General features: G+C 37.3%; 1 protein-coding gene across 1 annotated transcript in view; it reads right to left on the bottom strand.

Annotated features, from left to right (window-relative positions):
• Positions 1-16,155, bottom strand: part of POLQ (DNA polymerase theta) — a gene marked incomplete at its 3' end in the record, with an annotated part of 75,023 nt that overhangs the window by 5,716 nt on the left and 53,152 nt on the right. The window contains exon 16 of the mRNA XM_008059495.2: positions 761-3,831. Within this exon, the coding sequence (XP_008057686.1) occupies positions 761-3,831 (3,071 nt within the window). The remainder of the gene's footprint in view (positions 1-760; positions 3,832-16,155) is intronic.

The raw sequence follows: 16,155 nt of genomic DNA, 5'->3' as shown, positions 1-16,155 counted from the left end.
TGCACTCTAGTCTGGGCGACAGAGTGAGACTCCAACTCAAAAAAAAAGAAAAAAGAAAAACAGAGTTCCTATTTACTGTATACTTTTGTGATTATATAAGCAAACAGGATATTACGATTTAACAGAAACTAATTCATGAACACTGATGATTAATAAAAACTACTTATGGCCAGGTGCAAAGGTTCATGCCTGTAATCTCAGCACTTTGGGAGGCCAAGGTAGTGGACTGCTTGAGCCCAGGAGTTCAAGATCAGCCTAGACAACATAGTAAGACTTCATCTCTACCAAAAATCAAAACATTAGCTGGATGTAGTGGTGTGTGCCTGTAGTCCCATCTACTCAGGAGGCCAAGGCAAAAGAATCACCTAAGCCCAGGGTGTGGAGCCTGCAGTAAACTGTGATGCTGTCACTGTACTCTACTCTGAGTGACAGAGTGATATCCCAACTCACAAAAAAATTTACATTAAAATACCATAAAAGAAATGCCACATTCATGTTCAAAACATGTATTTTCTATCTTTATTTTTATAAACTTACATTCCAAATAATAAAGTATATTACATGTGCCTCTTACACTAGAGGGCAACTGTTATTAATCCAGCTATGCTGTATAAATAAGGCTGTTCTACATACAAATCCACAAAGGAGACTTCTAAATTTTGAATAGATTACATTTAATATCCAACAATGAAAAATCTAAATCTCATCTCAGCCTACTAACGAGATTATAAATAAATATAACAAAATTAAAAATTCTTACCTTGCTTAAACCTACCACCAATAGTAGCAGTTTTAGAAGATGTCAAACTTCTAATCTTTTCACAAGCCAGTGAGATGGAAAATCGTTTTTTGGACCGCCACTCCTTAATGAATGTTTGAAAAAGAGTTTGGTCACTTGCTACATCAATTATGGCCAAACTCTCTGAATTGCATGAGGCTGGAGTTAACTGCAAGCTATCCTGTGAAAACTGCAGTGAAAAACTTGTGTCTCTAATAGGGCTGTCATCCTGGAAACCATTTCTACTCTCTGGACTTAAATTGTGGTTTTTAATATCTGAAGGTGAGCTAAGTGAATAACTTGAACCAGGTTGTAAAATATTACTAGTTTTCTGATGTTTTACAGGTGTTCCAAGAATCCCTGGAAACGCCAGCATAGAAGCAGATGTTGGAATGGGTGTAGGAGGAATGAGACCATGATCATCAACTCCACAGCTTTCTTTGCAAGGCACGAGGGATGAGGATTCACTATGATTGGCATTGTTGTCTAGTGCCTCGGTCTTGCTTTTTATTTCATTATTAGAAGAAAATGAAATTCCTGGTACTTGATTTGTCTCCAAGTTTGAAATCACTTCTTGTTTTCCATGTAACTCTGTATTTTTTCCTTTCAAAGTACACAAGTTTACAGTCATTATTTTTAGCTTTTCATTTTCTAAAGGACTGGACACTTTATCTAAAATCCTCTGTAGTCCTGGAGTGAGATCAAATGATGTCCCTGACCATATGAATGAATTATCTTGCCTGGTCCCAGTGAATCTGTATTTTTGAGCCCTTGCATCTTGATCCACTCCAATTTCTTCTCCTTGGAAGTGATCATTGCCTCCAATTACAGAATCATTTAGTTCTAATGCTCTAAGAGATACTGCAGTACTATGTTTCTCTTGGACAGAAAATATATCCATGTTGTCCAAAACTTCAACCATCTGAACAGAATCCATTTCTGAAAATATAATAGATTCATCATTGAAACAAGTCAACTGCTGCTGTGTATCTTTATTCTCATTCATATTTGACTTTTTAATTGGGCCCTCCAGTGACTGACACAGAGAATCACTGAAAAGCTTTGATGTTATTTCAGAAGGAAGGGGTTCTTTCGCTTGCACAGCAGGTTGTTGTTCTTTTACTAGGTAGTCATCGCTGAAACTGTCAAATAGTAAACTATCACTCATATTCAAACTTGTGTCACAAACTGGCAGGCACTCTCCTTCTACACCAGTGGGAGATCTCTTTTGAGGAACTACAGGTATGACTGGTTTCACTATGTCTTGTGTTTGATAATCTTGAAGAAAACTATTTAGTTGGGAGTCAGTAACAGAAAGTTCATTCCCTTTACAACAAAGACTATTTTCCTCCAATAGTATTGGAGAATGAAAAACTGGGCTTTCTGGAGGCAGGATATCAACTCTATGTGAATCAGTACTCTGTTTCATAGTACCTACAGTCTTAAGGTCCAAATGACCTCTATTAGTCACACTTGGAGAATGCTGTTCACCAGGAAAAGAAATGTGAAACTCATCCTGAAAAGAGCTCGTCAAGTTCAGTTTGGCTAAGTTCTTCTGCATTATCCCTGCTGACAGGCTGGTGTCCTTTGCTCTTTGTTTGGCATTTTCAGTTGCCAACTGTTGTATTATTTTATCTGACTGAGTATCCAGGTGGAAACTATCTTCAAAATCACAGAGTTCTAAACCTAAGTCGGAAACATGATTATTTGGGGTTTTGTTTGTTACATAAGCATCTGTTTTTTCTTGCATCCTAGGAGAATTTAGAAAATGTTCACGCTGGCCTCCTACTTTACCAAATGCTCCAGTTGATAGAAGTATTCCACTGGACACTTCAATTCTATTTATATCATCTTCTAACGCCTGAAAATGATTTGATTTATTTTCTTCAGCATTAAACTTTATACTTTCACAAATGATAGTAGCAACATTTGAGTCTCTATTCATATAACTACTGACTGTCTCACAGGGCATTTGTCTCTCTATTATATGTTTTTGTTTGTTATATGTCTGTTTGTTAGGTTGCTTTTCTGGGCACTGGATAATTGAATGGGTATCATGATGTTTCACATAAATGTTGTGGTTTTCTGAACCATTTCGTAGCAACACTTTACTTTTTTTTTCTGCCTCAACAACAGCTAATCCTTGGTCATTTTCACTAGTCATGCTGGTGGCTTGACAAGTCATGTTTTGACCCTGAGATCCTGTGACAAAATGTTCCACAAAAATATCATTAGTAATTGTGTTCCTTGAACAACTTTCCCTTATTTGTAATGGAAGTGATATTTTGTTATGTTTTCCTTTAGCACAAAAAGATGAATTCTTCTCATTTAAGGTAAATGAGTCTTCACAAAGAATAGGACTAGACATAATCTGTCCGTGTAAATCAATTCTATACATTCCAGAGTCTTTTGGAGGGCTACTGTCCCTTGATTGCTTTAGATGCTTTCTATGTTTCCAAGCTCGAAAGGATGTGACCCTCTTTTCTGAACTGAAATTCAAAGCTGCCTTTGTTTTCTCAGATGAATAAGTCTGAACAACTTTCATAGTGCTTGTTTTCCCCTCATTTTGAGAGGTACCTGGCTTCTCTTTATTTGTGTCTAAAGAAGACCGTTTTCTTGCTCTGAAAATGGAATGTCTCTGATGTTCTTGATTCCTATCCTGGAATTTACAATACCAGGGACTTGTATACTCTCTACTTTTACCTAAATTTTGCACTATATTTGGTGAGTGCCTAACATAAGAATCACTAAATATTGTGTTACTTTTGCTCTTTGATCTTTTACAAGAATGCTTAGTTTGGGATATAAATGTGTGTTCCTTTACTTCTGACTCACTACTGGTCAATGAATGTGTACCAGAATTGAAAAGGGAATATGGGTTCCATTGCACTCCCATTTCAACTAAGTCCTGCTGCAGAATCATTTTGGCTTCTTCCACTATAAGGGCTGCTGCTTCCCTTTCAGTTAAACTTTTTTTGCCAGTCACACAGATAATTCGCATACTCCGACGTTCTTCAACTGCTTCCTCTTCCTCATCCACTGCCTTTCGGGCACTATATAAGGAGATAGAAAAAGCCATTCACTCATACAACAAATATTTACTAGGCATTCAATACAAGCTATTCTAGGAACTGAAGAACTAGTACTGAAAGAGAGAAATATATCTACGCACTTACATTCTAGTTAAGGAACTTAGAAAATAAAATAAATGTTTAAAATGCATTCTATGTTACCTACTAATAAAAGGTGCATACAAAGAAGGAACACCAGAAAGGGGTGGGTAGTTCTGCAATTTTTAAATAACATAATAAGAGAGGCTTCACTGAGACAGATTTTTTAAGCACAAACCTTAAGAAAAAAAAAGCGAGGGTCATAAAATTTTCATTGAAAACAAATCCTCCTACACAACATAAACTTTAGAAAAACTCTTTGAAGGAACTAGAGAATGACCAAAAGAAAACAGAAACTGAAGGGGGGTTGAAACTTAGAAGAAAGAAATAGAACGGGTAAATTTTTCCTTTTCACCTGAAGGCCATCCCCAGTCAGCACCCTATAGGTTGGCTGAAAACTTGGATAAAACTTTGGTGTTCATTGATTGACAGAATTCAGAACAGACCAAAGGTAACTACATTTGTTAGAAATTGATGGCAGAAAGTCTAGAAATCAGAGAGCCAGAGAAGGAGAACCCCAAATTCCTCATAGAAACTCTGCCCAAATCTCTGGCTGACTTCTAAATTATGCAATCAAGGGCAAATTCCAAGAAACCAGTTAAAAGTATAAAAAATTGAACAGAGATTTGAGTTACTGTCCACCACAGAAAGACAAAGTTGGAATTTGAGTTCAGCCAAACTGACAAAATATCATTGTTCTTCAGGGTAACATAATAGAGTCTAAAACCTTAAAGGTCAAAAACATATGAAATTGAAGTATCAAGAGAAGAAGAGACACAGGATAGGGCATAAAAATTATGGAAGACAAATGGCTGAAAGACTTCTGCTTCCGACTAAGATGGAGTGATAGAAGCCAATTTGGTCTCTCACCAAAAATAACTTTTAAAAAACCAAGGACAGGTCACAGAAGACGTTGCAGCTTCCATTTTGTCCTCTCTTTGCTCTCTCTTTACTCTCTTGATTCACTCGTCCTAGGAGAAGCCAACTATCATCAAGAAGTCTCATGGGGAAGTCCACATGCACAACAACTGAGGCATCTAGCACCAGCTTACCAGAACTTGCATGAGTCATCTTGGGAGCAGACCCAAGTCAAGCCTTTGGAGAACAACAGTCCTGGCCCATAGTTTAACTCAATCTCATGAAGAGATCCCAAACCAGAGTCACCAGCAAAGGTACTCCCAAATTCACTATTTGCAGAAAATTTGATATAATATATATTTACTGTTGTTTTTAAACTGAGTTTTTAAGTAAACTGTTACACAACAATAGGTAATAAATACACGTAGAAAAACTAGCAAACTTTAAAGATATATTTTAAAAATCTCAAGGTCTACATATACAAAAAGATCAAATAACCTACAAGGGCAAAAGAATCAGACTGGTGACGAGAATTCTCAAAAATAACATACAAGGCAAAGCAACAATAAATGATATTTTCAAAAACTCAATAAAACTGTAAACCAAGGATTTTATATTCAGCCAAGCTGTACTTCAAATATTAAGGTTATAGAAAAACAGTTTAACTATATGAACTTAGGGAATTCTGTACCATAAGTCCTCCTCATGGAATCTACTAGAGGACAGGTTTCATCAATTAAAAGATGATCAGAAATACTTCACCAATGAGACTGATGATAAGAACTTTAATAAGTAAAAATGTAGATTATATTACCCTTCCATTGCCAACCTCCAAAAAAGGTGGGAACATGTGTGGAAAATTAGTGTAAAATGTTATGTGATGAGACAAAGTAGAAAAAAATGCACTTTAAAAATGAGAAGGGGGGGAAAGTAAAGTAAGCTAATATTTTTGTTCAGGCAATAGATAGGAGTTATATTATAGAATACCACTGAATTCTTGACAAACCAAATAATGAAAAGTAAAAAGATAACTACTATTATATATATGTATAATTTTGAAAATATAACAGCAAAGCATATCCAACAGGTAGAGAAAGAAACATAGCAAACATCACATAATAATAAAATAATTTAAAAGAATTAAGACCAAACATATCAGTCATGTCAATAAATATAAAAAGGAGTAAATTATCTATTAAAAGAAAAAGATTTTCAATTTGATTCAAAAGCAAAGCTCAAATACAACTCAGTATGGTACACAAAAAGCATATCAAAAACAAAGTGATTCCAAAAGGCTCCAAATAAAGAGACAAAGAAACTCCCAGGTGAAGGGAAACAAGAAGTAAGAGAGATATTACAAAATCATAAAAAATACAATTCAAGCTAAAAAACATTTAATGTGACAAAGGGTATTATTAATGCTTAAAACCACAACCACAATAAAGAAAACAGTTATGAATAAGTACACACCAAATAACAACCATGTTTATAAAGCACATACTACAGGAAGTACAAGGAAACAAAGAGAGAAGCACACTAACAATTGTAGACTTCAACAAAGCACTCTCACTAAACAACAGGTGAAGTACATCTGTAAGTAAGAAAAAAATCCTAATGGACATGACCAAAAAGGTAAACTTTATATAAATATATTTCAAATCTTATACTTTTGTAATATAAAATACATCTCATCTATACTGATCATATATTAGGTCACAAAGAAAACATCAGTGAGTTCCATAAAGTAGAAATGTTACAACAACACTTTCAGATTGCAATGCAATAAAACCAGAAATTATTAACAAAATAAAAACAAAAAGCACTTCCACCTGGACATTTTTTTAAAAACCTCTTATTGAACAACACAAGGCAAAAGAGAGAAAAGCCAATTGCATCATTTCTTTTTCCTTTCTTTCTTTTTTTTTTTTTTTGGTAGAGATAGGGTCTCACTATCACCATCTTGTTGCCAAAGCTAGTCTTAATAGCGTGACTATTTTTAAAAGGGAGGGGCATACCTCAAATTTTGGTGAGAGACCAAATTTGCTCCTACCACTCCATCTTAGTTGGAAGCAGAAGTCTCTCAGCCATTCTGTCTTCCTGGCCGCAAGTGATCCTCCTGCTTCAGCCTCCCAAAATATTGAGATGACAAGCATAAGCCACTATACAGGGCCTAATTCCATAATTTGTAAAATAATAAACTCTTCCACATCAGAATATATAAGTTACATTTATAGCAGAGATCATAAGACAGTTCATAGCACTAAAATCACACTATTAAATTAAATTTGCAGCCGGTCTCGGTGGCTCAGCCTATAATCCCGCGCCTTTGGGAGGCTGAGGTGAGTGGATTGCCTGAGCCTGCAGGTTCGAGACCCGCCTGGGCAGCGAGACCTCATCTCTACAATAAATTAAAAAATCAGCCGGGCGTGGTAGCACATGCCTGTAATTCCGGCTACTTGGAAGGCTGAGGCAGAAGGATCGCCGGAGCCCAAGCAGGTCAAGGCTGCGGTGGCCGGGAGCGGCCATTGCACTCCAGTCTGGGTGACAGAGTGAGACTCCAACTCAAAAAAAAATTAATTAATTAAATTTGCATCATATTACTTATCAGCAGAAAGAAAATTCTTCAAGTAAGTGAATTAAATTCCCATTTTGGGGGGGAAAAAAACCTTTAAAAAAGCACAACAAAGTAAAACAAAAGATAGGACAAAGAAGGAAATAATAAAGGAAGGAATAAGTACTTTTTTTTAAAGTAGACCTAACTAATAAAACAAACTCCTGGATTTCTTTTTAATTTACAAAACAAACAAATCATTAACTAACTTGATCACAAGAAAAAAACAAGGAAAGTAGAAATTTACAAAATGGTACCAGTCCAACATGGATCCACAAGGTAATCATATCAAACCTTCAACCACACCGTCCCAAGATTCTACTAATTGTTACAGAGCATTGAAAATGAAAACATGTTGGTATTGTGAACTGGACTGGATAAAAAAAAATGTGGTACATATACACAATGGAATATTATGCAGCCATAAAAAAGGACAAATATATGGGCTTCGTAGTAACTTGGATAGACTTGGAGTCGATCATACTCAGTGATCTATCACAGAAACATAGAACAGAGTACCGTATGTTCTCACTCATAAGCTTAACTTGAACAATTGTAATACTACAAGAAAGGGATTGGCAGTAGTGGGAAACTGTCAGGGGAAGAGGGTAGGACTGGCAGTTGAGGAAACTGCTAAGGGAGAGAGGGGCATACCTTATCAACATGGATACCTACATAATCAAAGTTTGTATACCTCCCCCTGAATTGCACCCCACATCTTTATAATTTAAAAAAAACTAAAAAGAAAGAAAGAAAGAAGAAAGGAAAGAAAGAAAGAAAGAAAGAAATGAAAACAAATGTCCTAATCCTTGTTTATGATTTGAAAACCTGAATAAAGATAGTGCCCAGGCATAGTGGCTTATACCTGTAATCCAAGCACTTTGGGAGACCAATGTAGGAGGACCACTTGTCAAGACCAACCTGGGAAACATAGTCAGAATCCATTTTTATTAATAATAATAATAATAAGGTTGGGCACGGTGGCTCATGTCTACAGTCCCAGCACTTTGGGAGACAGAGGCAAGAGGACTGCCTGAGCCCAAGGGTTCAGGACCAGCCTGGGCAACATGGGAAGACCTTGTCTCTACAATAAATTAAAAAATTAGCTGGGCGTGGTGGTATGCCCCTGTGGCTCCAGCTACTTGAAAGGCTGAGGAGGAAGGATCGCCTGAACTCAGCAAGTCAAGGTAGCAATGGCCGTGAGCGTGCCACCGCACTCCAGCCTGGGCAACAGAGTGAGACTCTGACTCAAAAAAATAAAAAGTAAAAATAAAAAGATATTGTCAAAATAAAAACAAGAAAACTATTGATGAAATTATTTATAAATAGCAATGTAAAAGTATACTAAATTAAATGTTAGCAAACAGAATCCAACATGATGCAAAAAATAATATACCATGACCAACTGAGTGAGGTTTATTCTGGGGATGCAAGATTGATTTAATATTAGGAAATCTATTATTATATTATAGGAATAGATGGAAGAGGAAAAAATACAATCCTGTATTGCTTCATGATAGGGATAAATTCTAAGAATTGCATCATTAGGCAACTTCCTCAGGCATACACCATTGAGTGTACTTATGGAAACCTAGAGGGTAGAAGTACAACACACACCTAGGCTATATGGTATAGCCTATTGTCCCTGCGCTACAAACTTGTACAGGATGTTACTGTATAGAATACTGTAGGCAAATGTAACAAAATGGTAAGTATTTGTATGTCTAAATATAGAATAGGTAATGCATTGTACTACAATGTTATGATGGCTAGGAAGTCATTAGGCAATAGGAATTTTTCAGATCCATTATAATATTATGGGAACACTGTCATATATATGCAGTCTGTTATTGACTGAAACATCAATATGCAGCATATTTTATTACATGTGACTGTAATAATCAGGATATTCTTCTCTTTTCTTTTGAAATAGGGTCACCCAGGCTGGAGTACAGTGATCTGATCATACTTCTCTGCAGCCTGGGCTCAAGCAATCCTTCCACCTCAGTCCCCTGAGTAGCTAGGACTACTATGCCTGGCTAATTTTTAAAATTTCTGTGTATGGATTGCCTGAGCCTGCAGGTTCGAGACCCGCCTGGGCAACTTGGCGAGACCTCATCTCTACAATAAATCAAAATGAGCCGGGCGTGGTAGTACGTGCCTATAGTTCCAGCTACTTGGAAGGCTGAGGCGGAAGGACCGCCGGAGCCCAGCAGGTCGAGGCTGCGGTGGCCGGGAGCGGCCACTGCACTCCAGCCTGGGTGACAGAGTGAGACTCCAACTCAAAAAAACAAAAAATTTCTGTGTAGAGAGGGGTCTCATTATGTTGCTCAGCCTGGACTTGAACTCCTGGCCTTAAGCAATCCTCCTAACTGGGCATCCCAAAGTGCTGAGATTATACGTGTGAGCCACAACATCCCACATATCTCCGTAAATGTTTAAAAAGTCTTTGACAGCAGGGCTCAGTGGCTCAGCCTGTAATCCCGTGCCTTTGGGAGGCTGAGGTGAGTGGATTGCCCGAGACCATGGGTTCGAGACCTGCCTGGGCAGGCGAGACCTCATCTCTACAATAAATAAATAAATAAATAAAATAAAAAGTCTTTGACAAGATTCAACACCCATTCTTGATTTGAAAAATAGATATATTCAAGAAAAATGCAATTACTGGACATTTTAAGATGATAACACACACACACACACACACACACACACACACACACACACACACACACAGTCCTGAAGCCAGTATCTTACTGGATAACACCAGAGGTATTTTCTCTAAACAAAGCAAAAATGCCCATTATCTATATTACTATTCAACTTTGCAGTACAGGAATTAGCTAGAAGCATAATTGATAAAGAAGGAGTATTTCTAGTTACAGATAATATGACCTAGAAAATCCTAGAGAATGGAAGATAAAAGTAACTCATAATAAAAAGAATTCAGAAAGTAGCAGGATTTAAAAAATACACAAAAATCAACTGCTTTCATAATAATCACGTAAAGAACAGTATAGCAGACAACCACTAATTTAAAAATAACAATAAAAATTAAATAGGAACAAATTTAACAAAAAATATGCAAAATCTATATGAAGAAAACTTTTTAGAACTCCTGAAAAACATAAAGACTAAATCAAATGAAAGGTACCACCTATTCTTATACAGGTTGACTCAATATTATAAAGATGTCAGTTTTCCCCACAAGTTAAATTCTAATCCATTCTAAAAAACAGCAACTGCAAACTTCATATATGCAAACATGCAATAATTCCAGGAAAAGACTGCAAAACTGAGAAAGAATGTTCCCTACCAGACATTAAAACATACTATAATGCCTTTATAATTAAGAATATGATACTGGCTCATGAATTAACAAAAAAGAATAGTAGAATAGAATAGAGAGCCCAGAAAGAAACCTACATACAGATACTTAGTATATGATGAAAGTGGCATCTCAAATCAAAGGGACAAAGACAAACTTTGTAACAAATGGAAAAAAGATAAAATTATAGCTAGAATACACCATACACAAAATTAAATTCTAAGTGCATCAGGAATCTAAATGAAAACTTACAAAAAATAGAAGAAAGCATTTGTGAATTCCTCTTTAACCTCAGTATAGGTAAAGGCTTTCTAACTATGATACTCCAGAGGAAATAAATAAATAAATCAAAATTGATTTAAAAAATATATTGATAGAAAAATAAAATTTTTGCCTGGCAAAACATGATAATAAAAGTCAAAAGGCAGCCAACAAATTGTAAGAAAACACCTGCTATATATGTTTTGTGTGTGCATACACATACATATATAGACATATATTTACAAATATATGTTTAAAATGAAAGGGTAAGAATTCTAATTAACTTTAAAAAGAAAAAGTTATTTAAAAAGGATAGGAAAAAAGACCAAAATTCAATAGAAATATAAGGAAAAGACCTATCCAGATAATTCACATAGATATAAAAGTGATCAAGAAACATATGAAAGGATATTCATCAATACTCACATTTAGAGAAATATAAATTAAAACAATACTGAGATACAATTTCTCACCTATAAGACTGGTGAAAATGAAAAACTCTAACAATGGATTCTGTGGTCAAGGCTGTGAAGTAATTGGTCTTCTACATTTGCTGGAGAAAATGCAACTTGGTATGAGACTTCGAAACAGAAAATTTGAAATATCTAACAAAGCTACAAATACATTTACCCTTTGAAACTCCATCTAGGAATCTACCCTGAAATAATATTCCAAGAATATGAAAATGCACATGTACTAGGTAATGCACTGCAGACTGTTGGCAGAGGCAAAATACTGGAGACAATCTGAACGCCGGCTGTCTTCTGGCTTTTATGCACTAAGCACGAAAAAGAAAGGGTAGCTAGGCAGTCAGATATACCAGTTTCTGTCCAGAAAATTAACATTAATACAAACTATAGTGTAGTATAATCTACACACCTTTTCAAATTTCAAGTTTTCCACAGTCACAAGTGTCCATTGTCTAACCTAATCTAGAATCAGGTGGTACATCTAGTTGTTTTATCTCTTTAGTCTTCTTTAATTAGAAACAACTCCTTAGTCTTTGTTTTTCATGACCTGGGTATTTTTGAAGAGTACTGGACAATTATTTTGTAGAACGTATCCCAATTTAGGTTAGTTTGATATTTACTTATGATTAAATTCATGTTAGACATTTTTTATAAGAATACCACAGGAGCTGGGCTCATGTCTGTAAGCCCAGCACTTTGGGAGTCTACAGAGGCAAAAGGATTCCCTGAGCCTAGGGGTCCAAGGCAATTTGGTGAGGCCTCATCTCTATAATAAATCAAAAAATTAGCTGGCATGGTGGCACGCACCTGTAGTTCCAGCTTTTTGGAAGGTTGAGGTAGAAGGATAGCCTGAATTCAGGAGGTCAAGGCTGTGGTGGCCATGAGCATGCCACTGCACTCCAGTCTGGGAGACAGAGTGAGACTTCAACTCAAAAAAAAAAGAATACCACAGGAGTACTGTATTAACATTGTGACTATAGTATTGTGTTCTTGAAAATCACTAAGAGACTAGATCTTAAATATTCTCACCACAAAAAATGGTTAAGTATTAAGGTAATATATATGCTAATTAGCTCAACTTAGCCATTCCACAAAGTATATTTTAAAACATTATGTTGGCTCTGCAGTGGCTCATGTCTGTAATCCCAGCACTTTGAGAGGCCAAGGCAAGACAATTGCTTGAGCCCAGGAGTTTGAGACCAGCCTCAGCAGCACAGCGAGACCTTGTCTTTACAAAAATCAAAAAACTAGCTAGGCATGGTAATACACACCTGTAGTCCCAGCAACTCAGGAGGCTGAGGCTGAGGCAGAAGGATCATCTGAATTCAGGAGCTCGGGGCTGAGTTGAGTCATGACTGTGCACTCCAGCTTAGGCGACTGAGACTTTTTTTGAGACTCTTACTCAAAAAAAAGAAAAAAAATGTTGTACATGGTAAATGTACACAATTTTTACATGTCAATTTAAAAAATGAATAAGGTTTTTAAAAGGAAAAAATACCCCAGCACTAATATTATATCCTTTCTAGTGTATCACATGAGGAGGCACATGATGTCAATTTCTTCTATTACTAGAATCACTAATTTTGTTCATTAAAGATTCGGGGCTTTAAGAAGAAGCATAATCATAGCAGTAACAATTTTAGAGTAATATTAGTACAGAAGTGATCCCAACAAGTGTTTACAAACAACAAACATGCTCTTCCAGTTAAACTTTGGAAAATGTTTACTGCCTTCCCTGGAAGGGTTATACGAATCATTTGTGGGATGTTGTTACTATATAGAGATACTCCCAGACTGATTTTGTTTGTTTGTTTTACCTCAGGAACTATCAGTACAAATTTTTGAGCATGTATGTAAATATCCAAAGATTCTATGAAAATCAGAAGCTCTAGTGGTGATCAACACTTTTGAAAGTAGATTTTAAATCTCTAGGTAGACTTCAGCCAAAAGTACATCCTAAAGTAGCAAAAGTACTAACACAGAGACCTAATTTTTAATCTTCTTTTCTTTTCTTTTTTTTTTCTGAGTTGGAGTCTTACTCTGCTGCCTAGGCTGGAGTGCAGTGATGTGCTCACAGCCACCACATCCTTGACCTGCTGGGTTCGGGTGATCCTTTCACCTCAGTCTTCCAAGTAGCTGGAACTACAGGCATGCACTACCACGCCCAGCTAAGAACTACAGGCATGCACTACCACACCCAGCTAATCTTTTTATTTATTGTGGAGACGAGGTCTTGTCAAGTTACCCAAGCTGTTCCTGAACTCCTGGGCCCAGGTAATCCTCTTGCCTTGGCCTCCCAAAGTGCTGAGATTACAGGTTTGAGTCACCGCACCCAGCCGAGACCTAATATTCAAACAGATTGGAGTGAATTGCGCTGAAAAGTTGAAGGCATTCCATCTATAATGTCACCCTCAGTGTTTGTTTCCTAGCTAAAGAACTGGAGTAGATTGCTGAAACTGACAGCAATGAGAAATAACAGCATATCCACCTGTAGATTGATACTCAGGAAAATGACAGGAAATCAAAGTCACAAATCATAAACATCATAACAATGCATAACAAATTGGAAGTCTACACATTCCAATAGCTCCTGTAAGTACCTCTACTACACAATAGCTATTATGCAAAACAACGACCACAAAGTTATCAAGAAAAGGTTAAAATATATTCTGTTTTAAAAAGTATAAAATGAGCTGGGCGTGGTGGCTCACAACTATAATCCCAGCACTTTGAGAGGCAGAAGTGAGAGGACTGCCTGAGCCATGAGTTCAGACCAGCCTGGGCAACATGGTAAGACCTCATCTCTACAATAAAAAAAAAAAAATTTGTTGGGCATGGTGGCACATGCCTGTAGTTCCAGCTACTTGGAAGGCTGAGGTAGAAGGATTGCCTGAGCCCAGCAGGTCAAGGCTGCGGTGGCGGTGAGCATGCTACTGCACTCCACAGAGTACTCTGACTCAAAAAAAAAAAAAAAAAAAAAGTATAAAATGAGCCAGGTGCAGTGGCTCACACCTGTAATCCCAGCACTCTGGGAGGTGGAGCTGAGAGAATTGCCTTCATCCATCAAGACCAGTCTGGGTAAGCTGGCAAGACCTCATCTCTACAATAATTCAAAAAAAAATTAGCTGGGTATGGTGGTGCATGCCTGCAGTTCCAGCTACTAAGAAGGCTTAGGTGGAAAGCTCTCTTGAGCCTACGAGGTCGAGGCTGCGGTGGCCGCGAACATGTCACTGTACTCCAGGATGAGTGGCAGAGTGAGACTCCAACTCAAAAAAAAAGTATAAAATGCATTTTTAGAAGATTTTCTTCAAAAGTATTGAAAAAATTTAGTACCTAAAAGTATAACCCTTGCTGGGCTCGGTGGCTCAGCCTGTAATCCCGCGCCTTTGGGAGGCTGAGGTGAGTGGATTGCCTGAGCCCGCGGGTTCGACACCCACCTGGGCAGGGAGACCTCATCTCTACAATAAATCAAAAAACCAGCCAGGCGTGGTAGTGCATGCCTGTAATTCCGGCTACTTGGAAGACCGAGGCAGAAGGATCGCCGGAGCCCAGCAGGCCGAGGCTGCGGTGGCCGGGAGCAGCCACTGCACTCCAGTCTGGGCGACTGAGTGAGACTCTGACTCAAAAAAAAAAACAAAAACAAAAAGTATAACCCTAAATCATCTAAAATAAACACAAATGTATAGTGCCCTAATGAGATAAAAATGTGAGAACTGGAATTTCTACAATACTATATGCACTCCTTAACAACCTATGTACTGCAAAATCACACATTAAAATCATATGGGCTTAGGAGAAAAAAAGTGAGATAGAACACTAAAAATATATGGAGCTTTATAACCAGAGCACTGATAAAAACAATAAAAATGTGAAAAACACGACCACAGGTACAACTCAACAGACATGTGCACCTGTCATCAACTCTGAAGATGTCTTCCTACTTTGAGATAGATATAGATCCTTCTGAAGGGCATTTACTTCCAAAAGAGACCATGTTCGTCAAAACTAAAAATCCAGAAAAAAAAAAAAAAAAGATCAGGCATAGTGTTCACACCTGTAATCCCAGCACTTTGGAAGGCTGGAGTAGGGAGGACCATTTAAGGAAAGGCGTTCAAGACTTGCCTGGGCAACATAGCAAGACCTCATCTGGACAAAAAAATAAATAATAAAAAAATAAAAATCTGACTTTCGTTATACCATTGTATGTAGCCTTCTTTACACCATTGTTTTTGATACACAGAACTCTGCAACTTCCTCAGTGTTCAGGCTCTCATTGGTGGGGTACAGTAAGAAGCCATGTTCCCTAAAACACCCACAAAAATGTTCCTTGAGAAAAAGAGCCAGAATTTGGACAAAGGCCAGTTTTCAACATCTAACAAAGACACAGACACAAATAGCACTAATAAAGAAGACTTTTTGACCCTTTGCCTCTCATTCCTCCTTCCTACTTCAAACCTTAATGAAAGGACTGACAAAAGCCCAAGTCACTTTGTTTTGTTCCTAGACCCTAACACAATGACGGGAAAGTAAGAAACTGCGCCCTGGAAGAGTGCATTCTTTTAGGTAAAGATTAACTTTGCTGACTTGGTCTTTTGAGAAACCTAGCATCCCTCAAACATGACCTGTACCTGCCCACTGTAATCTTAAAACAGACCCCTGAAGATGGTAAGACCACGCCACCC

This window comes from Carlito syrichta, unplaced genomic scaffold, assembly GCF_000164805.1.
Source record: "Carlito syrichta isolate Samal-C Ts95f unplaced genomic scaffold, Tarsius_syrichta-2.0.1 Scaffold304179, whole genome shotgun sequence".
Taxonomy (NCBI): Eukaryota; Metazoa; Chordata; class Mammalia; order Primates; family Tarsiidae; genus Carlito; species Carlito syrichta.
The sequence above is the reverse complement of the archived record's forward strand: the minus strand, read 5'-3'. Positions and strand labels throughout refer to the sequence as shown.